This window comes from Pollicipes pollicipes, unplaced genomic scaffold, assembly GCF_011947565.3.
Source record: "Pollicipes pollicipes isolate AB1234 unplaced genomic scaffold, Ppol_2.1 Scaffold_1600;HRSCAF=1878_pilon_pilon_pilon, whole genome shotgun sequence".
NCBI classification, from domain to species: Eukaryota; Metazoa; Arthropoda; class Thecostraca; order Pollicipedomorpha; family Pollicipedidae; genus Pollicipes; species Pollicipes pollicipes.
In genome coordinates, this window is record NW_023595962.1 from 845,914 (window position 1) to 854,698 (window position 8,785).

Below are 8,785 nucleotides of genomic sequence, written 5' to 3' on the forward strand. Positions count from 1 at the left end.
CTACCCACTGTTGCTTTCCTACCGCCGCCTACCTGCCGCCGCCTACCTACCGCCACCTACCCACCTTCGCCTTCCTACCGCCGGCTACCTACCGCCAGCTACCTACCGCCGCCCACCTACCGCCGCCTGCCCACGGTCGCTTTCTTACCGCCAGCTACCTACCGCCGCCCACCTACCGCTTCGTCACAACCCTGGCCTCAAATGTGCTCGATTGTCATACCTTCTGTGTCTGCTTACCGCTGCCTATGGATGGCTTTAACGCTACACTGTCCTCATCGCGCACACATTGTTTGAATTGTCCGGAGCGTAGCTTGTAAATGCAGCAATGCTCATTCATGGCAAACCAATAAACTGGAACAAGCTAAGCTAAAAAACAAAAACAAAACGAGGACGTTTTTAAAGCGATCCATGTATTTCGGTACCAACAACATAGGACGACGTACAATTTCCGTCACATTTTTGGCGACTTTTCGTGTCGCATGTCCGGTGACAGCGCTCACGACGCTCGCCACATTTCGCTTGATCTCAACGGTGCCGAGGAGTTGAAAAACGTTGCCCTCTGCAGTCGCCATCAGCTTTCATCTACAAAGGTCGTCGGCACACGTTGCCCCTTGCAGAAGAGGTGAACGTCAGGTGACCTTTACAGGATGACCTCGACCTCCACCGCCAGACTTTCCACGGCGCACTCGTCGTTTCCGCGCTGAATTCTGAAATAGTCGAGAGAAATCAGCGGATTGCAAAGCGACGAGGCGATAGGCTTCATTCCAAGATCCAAGCGCCAGGATTTTACCGGGGCATCATGAGGTACATAACACTGATGAATAGTAAAACAATAATGGAGCTTGAATCAGGTATTTTTATAGCGGTCACTGATTTTGATTGTTACAACATTGACAGCGCACACAGATCCAAAGGTTTTAGCAGATCCAATTTTTTTGCGGAGGTATATCATTGCAACACCATTTACGAGTTCGGAGACCACTGCATTCAACAGCGCATGCCACAACTACCCGCAAGGGACAGCTCGGTGGTCGACCATAGTTGAAAATCATGCAAATTCCATGGACAGGTAAATCCCACACCATGTGCACATCACGAAAAATGAAGGCGTTGTTAAAGGGAGTGTTCCACGTTTATATAGGACTTTGAACTGAAACAAACATCTCGAAGACCTTTAAGTGTTGTCCACAGTCCTGCCCTTCTTAAGACCTAAGCTTATCTAGTTTTTGAGCAGCACGCCCGCGAAAATGGGAAAGCTGTATCGGAGGGAGTACCTAAAAGTCACCTTGGCACTTAAGACGTCATTGATAACGTCATTTAAATCCTATCATTCCATAAGCCACGCAGCGATCAAGGCCAGTAAAATATAATTGTCGAGGCGTTTGTATCTGACGTTCATGAACCTGATTTCCAGATATAACGGTAGTCCATTCGCCTCTCAATCAATGTTGCACAATGTATGATGGCGTAATGAAACCATCGCGTAATGAGGAGCATATCCACTTAACAGAGAATGGTGCTGTCTAGAGCAGTCCTTTGCACTTAAAAATATACCAAAAGTTTTAAATGAACTTGTTTAATCATATCTGATGCTTGCTTCAATATCTTCAAAAGTGAAACATACCCTATAAGTACCCAATTCCACGACAAGGGACCTTGGCCAACGCTATGGACATCTCAGACCTATTCCTCCCACTCATGGAGGCATCCAGTTCCAGGGACAACTACACCCGCCACCACATCGAAAAAGGACTACATATCCACACCGAACCTACGGGTCAACAGCATGCAGAAACCTGGCAACATAAACCTACATGAACGACTCTGCGACTTCACAGAACGACCTTGACCTCGACCGCAATGCTTTCGACGGCACACTCGTCAGCTCCACGCTGAATCCTGTAAAATAGCGGGGGGGGGGGGGGGGGGAGATTAACGGTCCCGATCCTAGCACCAAGCACGAGGTTAAAGATCCAGTCCAGCGATAGAGCGGCCTGGCAGAATGATAATGATGTTTGACGTTGATGATGATGTTAATGACGTTGATGATGTTGATTTGATTTGATGTTGATGATGTCTACTCACACCACAGCGGGCAGAAGAAGGAACTCGACGGGCAACGCCGTGAGGGCGACAGCGACGCGACGTCGAGACGCCGTGAGGGCGAACAAGCAGAACGCTGCAGATCACAGCGATCTGAATGTGGCGGCCTGGGTCTTGGACGTGGGCTGGATATGGCGGCCTGGGTCCTGGACGTGGGCTGGACATGGCGGCCTGGGTCCTGGGCGTGGGCTGGATATGGCGGCCTGGGTCCTGGGCGTGGGCTGGATATGGCGGCCTCGGTCCTGGACGTGGGCTGGATGTGGCGGCCTGGGTCCTGGGCGTGGGCTGGATATGGCGGCCGGGGTCCTGGACGTGGGCTGGATATGGCGGCCTGGGTCCTGGACGTGGGCTGGATATGGCGGCCTGGGTCCTGGACGTGGGCTGGATATGGCGGCCTGGGTCCTGGGCGTGGGCTGGATATGGCGGCCTCGGGTCCTGGGCATGGGCTGGATGTGGCGGCCTGGGTCCTGGACGTGGGCTGGATATGGCGGCCTGGGTCCTGGACGTGGACTCAATTCTGGATCCGTTGGCAATCAAGCGGCACGATCCCATCTTTTCATCGCGATAGCCATCGTATCTAGGCTCTGAACTTGTCTTTTCTGGTCAATGGGCCTTAGGATTTTGGATCACCACATGCCCTTTAAGCTTTACGATTTTCCTGCCGGATTCTATGTTCTAAGACATAGTGGTTGACCTATGCGCTCAGAGATGCCCTCCCTTGGAGTTGCATCCAACACACATGTGCGTTGGACCTTAGGGACAATCTAGCTCCTTAATGTATGTGATTTGCTTATGTCACCTGACTGCTCCTACCCGCACCTGGTTCAGCAGCATAGCGCCTTGAGAGGGGAATCCGATGAAAGAATTCCTGTGTAGTTTCTGTTGAAGAGTACGTTACAGCGTCTGTTGAAGCGTGAAGCCAACGTCGCGGCGTCTGTTAAAGCGTGAAGCGTACTTCTGAGTCTCCCGCCGCCGCAGGTCGCCCTCCACCCCCACCTGACCTCCCCGCCGCTCCCACGGCCCTCCCACCCACGCAGGGCCCTCACTTGAAGTAGCCGTTGTCGCCCCAGTCGGAGCTCCACGAGTTCTTGATGTTCCAGAACTTGGTGCCGTTCAGGGTGCCGTAGCCGGTGACGAGGACGGCGTGGTTGGTGAGCTCGAAGGGGTCGATCTGGCCGCCGCCCAGCTGCTCAGCCAGCGCGAAGTCGTGGTGGTAGACGCCGTCCTTGTACGGCCTCAGGTCGTCGTAGACCTCGAAGCCGACCACCAGCGGTCCGTTGTGCACCAGAGACTGCATCATCAGTGCCTCGTTGCAGGCGCCGTAGTAGCCTGCCGCCACGGAGACGGTGATCAGGAGGTGATCAGGAGGAGGAGGCCGGCGCAGGCTGTGGAGAGGGCTCGCAGGAGACAGCTCCGGTGAGGGCGGTAGGCTTTGTCTTGTTTTTTGATGAGCTGACCGTTTGTTAGCACCATTTGATTATTAGCATCATTTGTAGCATCCACTGTCGCAATGAATGTAGCTAAATGACAGGAGAACAGGCCCACTGATCGATATTTGAGAGATCTGTTCGCTAGTCGTACTGTGATAGTGCAGTCACAAAGGTCGACATTGCAACCGAGCATTGAAATAAACCACTGTATGTTTCAGATCGCTTACTCGACGACTCCTTTGTTGTTGCCCCATACTAGTAGCCGAAGCAGTCATTGACTTGGCTACCACTAAAATGTCACATCACCGCTCCCATGGCAACCACGACCCGTTGGTTTAACGCCCGGCCATCTCACCTCCCACGTATCGGTAGTGCGCGGCGTAGGTCCGACCGCAGCTCATGTCAGTGCCGCACGTGGGGGTGTCCGACCCCTGATACGGGTCACACGACTCGGCCACCACACCGAAGTCCTGCAACACAAACAGGTCTGGCACCCCTGCAAACCGTGCGGGGCGCCCCGGGCGTAGCGGGCGAGGTCGCCTTTCGCGCTAGCGTGCCGACGCTACGCCACAGAGGACTATGTCTATGTCTATGTCTATGTCTATGTCTGTGTCTGTGTCTATGTCTATGTCTATGTCTATGTCTATGTTGATGTTGATGTTGATGTTGATGTTGATGTTGATGTTGATGTTTATGTTTATGTTTATGTTTATGTCTATGCCTATGTTTATGTTTATGTCTATGTCTATGTCTATATTTATGTCTATGTCTATGTCTATGTCTATGTCTATGTCTATATCTACGCAAAGTGGTATAGTGGTATAGTGGCATAGTGGTATGGCAGCACCAGCGACGCTACCAGCCTCGCCGGTAGTCATCGCCAGCATTCCAGGTTGGCGGCAGCATGGCATGGCGTGGAGTGATGGGAGACCGTGTGACGTCACGTGACGTCACAAAAAGTAGCATAACACACTGGGGTTAACCTGTGCAGGGGCGTAGCGTGTCCGCTTATGAGGTAATATGTCATTAGACTTGCGTGAGGCGGTGTGCTTTGAAGACTGGCATTCTCAGCATGCACTGTTTTCATGTGGTATGATATGCGTGACATGGTGTAACGCGGCGATGCCTTTAATGGATACGACAATTTAAACATGGCGGACATTACCGTGGCCACTACGAAAGGAAGGGCAGGATGAAACATATGTAGCCCGCGTGATGCATGAAATGACGTGACGTGACGGCACATGACGTGACGTGACGTGACGTGATCTGACGTGACGAGACGCCTATCTGGCGTGACGAGACGCGATCTGCTGTGACGTGACGCGATCTGACGTGACGGGACGCGGTCTGACGTGACGTGACGTGATCTAACGTGACGTGACGCGATCTGACGTGACGGGACACAGTCTAACGTGACGTGGCGCGATCTGACGTGACTGGATGCGGTCTGACGTGACGGGACGTGATCTGACGTGACGGGACGTGATCTGACGTGACGGGATGCGGTCTGACGTGACGTGACGCGATCTGACGTGACGGGACGTGATCTGACGTGACGTGACGTGATCTGACATGACGAGACACGGTCTCACGTGGCGTGACCCGACCGGGACGTACCTTGGCGTACTTGCCGGCAATCAGGTACGGGAAGCCGCCATCACAGCCCTGGGCGTACGCGCTGCAGCTGACGATGTCCTGCAGCGGGTCAGGTCAGGTCAGGTCAGGTAGAGGTCAGCGCAGTCGATAGCATTCCTCAAAAGGTGGGTCAGGTCATTGCTGATGGCCTTCTACATCAGTTCAGAAAATCGGGTCAGTGGTATTACAGCTGGTAGTTCAGGTTAGCTGGCGACATTCCAAGATAACCAACGTAGGTCAGTTTGCCATGTTATATGACACATGGCATAGGCTGGCCAACCATGTTGCACACAGATAATTTTCGTCAGTTGATCAGATATACAGCGCAAAGTAGTAATATTAATATTCATTATAATCTATATAACTAAACCTAATCTTTGTATTTATGTAAACATATATATATATATATATATATATATATATATATATATATATATATATATATATATATATATATATATATATATATACTAGCATAATATTCAAAGAAGTCGACTGTAATAACTTTAGGTGAAAGGATGCCACGAAACTGCAGAAGCCTGGTGCCAGCTGATCGCGGTCTCCACCAGCGCGGCCTTGGAATGACCTTGAACCGCCGATAGAACGCGCGAGATATTTGACGATTTATCTCCATACAGACAGGGACATTCTGACCGGCGGAACGGCATACCATAAATGCCACTTCACAGTAGACTTGTTTATGGATTGCGCATCCAGGAAGAGATAAAACCCAATGCATTAAGGTTGAATCTAGCCTTCCGGAGTTTGTTCTTACCAATATTTTCCAAATCAATCTAGTGTAATCCATTGAACGAGACCCCCACAACTAATAATTCGCATTCACCCACCACAATTTCAGCCATACTCGACATCTGTTGTCAAGTTTGGCAGTTGACACGTCATTCACGTGGCAACTGCAGCACACGTACACTCGTTCACCACTTCCACACTCGGCATCCATCTTGTCAATTCGTTTCAGTCCATTCGGCTCGCCAACTCAAGACGCAGATTAGCTGTAATCCATGCGTACTGGAGATCATCGTATCCAGTTCAGTGTATTGATTTGTCCCGAGTGCACAAACGTATCCGACACCTGACGGTTGCACTGTGCTTCCCATGCACGCTATGGCCAGTCGGAGCCTCCATCCCTTTGTGAGCATGCTTCTTATGTGTGTCAGCTGGGCCCCTGTTATCTCACGATATCTTGCAACTGGTGAGCACTGGTAGGGGTACTGCTTTTGAGCAGAATGCACCGAGGCAGTAAGACCAACATATCGGCGGTATTCCGACGGTTCCTGATTGTGTTCCGACGGTTCCCGATGGTGTTCCGGCGGTCCTCAATGGTATTCCGGGGGTCCAAGGCGGTGTTCCGGCGGAAAGAGGGTGCTGTTCTTGGTCTGATGACCAAGCATTTGAATTTGCAAATTTCGTTATATTCAAGAATATGAATTTGCATGGCTTTACAACTACTTATTGGGATTATGATGAACCATCTCAACTCCTCCCTATGCACTGACCTGCGGCGAGAAGACGGGCTGCTGGGTGTTGTTGGTGAGGATGCGGACCTGCGATTCCAGAGCAGCCATCGAGGAGAAAGCGTAACAGGACCCGCACTGGGCCTGGTCCCTGTCGGCACGTGGAGGTCGGTTACAGTGTCGGCAGGTGAAGGTCGGTTACAGTGTGGAGGTCGGTTATAGTGTCGGCAGGTGAAGGTCGGTTACAGTGTTGGCATGTGAAGGTCGGTTGCAGTGTGGAGGTCGGTTACAGTGTCGGTATGTGGAGGTCGGTTATAGTGTTGGCATGTGAAGGTCGGTTACAGTGTTGGCATGTGGAGTGTGGTTACAGTGTCGGCACGTGGAGGTCGGTTACAGTGTTGGTTTGTGGAGGTCGGTTACAGTGTCGGCACGTGGAGGTCGGATACAGTGTCGGCATGTGGAGGTCGGTTACAGTGTTGGCATGTGGAGGTCGGTTACAGTGTCGGTATGCGGAGGTCGGTTACAGTGTTGGCATGTGGAGGTCGGTTACGGTGTCGGCACGTGGAGGTCGGTTACGGTGTTGGCTTGTGGAGGTCGGTTGCAGTGTCGGCATGTGAAGGTCGGTTGCAGTGTGGAGGTCGGTTACAGTGTCGGTGTGTGGAGGTCGGTTACAGTGTTGGCATGTGAAGGTCGGTTGCAGTGTGGAGGTCGGTTACAGTGTCGGTATGTGGAGGTCGGTTACAGTGTTGGCTTGTGGATGTCGGTTACAGTGTTGGCATGTGAATGTCGGTTACAGTGTTGGCATGTGGAGTTTGGTTACAGTGTCGGCACGTGGAGGTCGGTTACAGTGTCGGCATGTGGAGGTCGGTTACAGTGTCGGCATGTGGAGGTCGGTTACAGTGTTGGCATGTGGAGGTCGGTTACGGTGTTGGCATGTGGAGGTCGGTTACGGTGTTGGCTTGTGGAGGTCGGTTCCAGTGTTGGCATGTGGAGGTCGGTTACAGTGTTGGCATGTGGAGGTCGGTTACGGTGTTGGCATGTGGAGGTCGGTTACAGTGTTGGCATGTGGGGGTCGGTTACGGTGTTGGCATGCGGAGGTCGGTTACGGTGTTGGCATGTGGAGTTCGGTTACAGTGTCGGCATGTGGAGGTCGGTTACGGTGTTGGCATGTGGGGGTTGGTTATACGCCCGGGTGTTATGTCACAGGTTCTGACCGATGGCCAGCTCCATGCTCAGCAACATGCCCAGCCACATGTCTGACACATGCGCTATCTCGTGTGCCGTTTCATGTCCTGCTTTGATACTTCATGGGCAGGGAGTTGGAGGGATTAGCATGACTGTAGGTCAGATAGGACAGATTTTAGCACATAAGCATCCTGTGGCTCTTAAATTGACACAAACAAACGCGCGTCGAGCGGTGCCCGCTGCGCCGACCTGTCACGACCCGCCAGAGTCGACTCACACGGTAACGTTCGCGCTGCGTGAATAGCGCTCCCTTGGGCCCCTCCAGACTGACGTGTCACACGGTCTAGCTCGTGTTCTGTCCCGAGTTTATCACATGGCGTGACGCATTATAAGGAAAATCCCCCTCTCTCTCTCTCTCCCTCTCTTTCTCCCTCTCTTTCCCTCTCACGCTCTCTCCCTCGTTCTCTCCCTCTCTCTCCCTCTCTCTCTCTCTCTCTCTCTCTCTCTCTCTCTCTCTCTCTCTCTCTCTCTCTCTCTCTCTCTCTCTCTCTCTCTCTCTCCTCTCTCTCTCTCTCTCTCTCTCTCTCTCTCTCCTCTCTCTCTCTCTCTCTCTCTCTCTCTCTCTCTCTCTCTCTCTCTCTCTCTCTCTCTCTCTCTCTCTCTCTTGCTTCCTTTATCCAGTCCCCTCTTTAGAGATTTCTCCTCTCTCCAGCCCCCCCCCCCCCACCCCCCGCTCCAGAGCCAGCCATCCGCGGAGCCGTCTCTCCAGCGCCGCCTCGCCCCAGGGCGTCGCCTCACCGGACTGGCGAAACGTAGTTGATGCCGTTGACGTCGTTCCAGTCGAAGCTGTCCGGCAGCGACTGGATGATCTCGCGATGCTCTTTCGTCATCGGCGCCGCCCGCGGACGCTGGGGCAGGCGGGACCTGCGCACGTGACGTCACAAGGCGGCATCA

The 8,785-nt window shown here is 52.7% G+C and overlaps 1 protein-coding gene across 1 annotated transcript in view; it reads right to left on the reverse strand.

The window, feature by feature from the left end:
• Positions 1-393: 393 nt before the first annotated feature.
• Positions 394-8,785, reverse strand: part of LOC119092275 (dipeptidyl peptidase 1) — a 27,312-nt gene continuing 18,920 nt past the window's right edge. Inside the window, exons 5-10 of the mRNA XM_037215249.1 lie at positions 8,630-8,755; positions 6,689-6,797; positions 5,154-5,231; positions 3,889-4,003; positions 3,150-3,432; positions 394-707 (exon numbers count right to left, since the gene is read on the reverse strand). Coding sequence (XP_037071144.1) covers positions 641-707; positions 3,150-3,432; positions 3,889-4,003; positions 5,154-5,231; positions 6,689-6,797; positions 8,630-8,755 — 778 coding nt within the window. The 3' untranslated portion in view covers positions 394-640. The remainder of the gene's footprint in view (positions 708-3,149; positions 3,433-3,888; positions 4,004-5,153; positions 5,232-6,688; positions 6,798-8,629; positions 8,756-8,785) is intronic.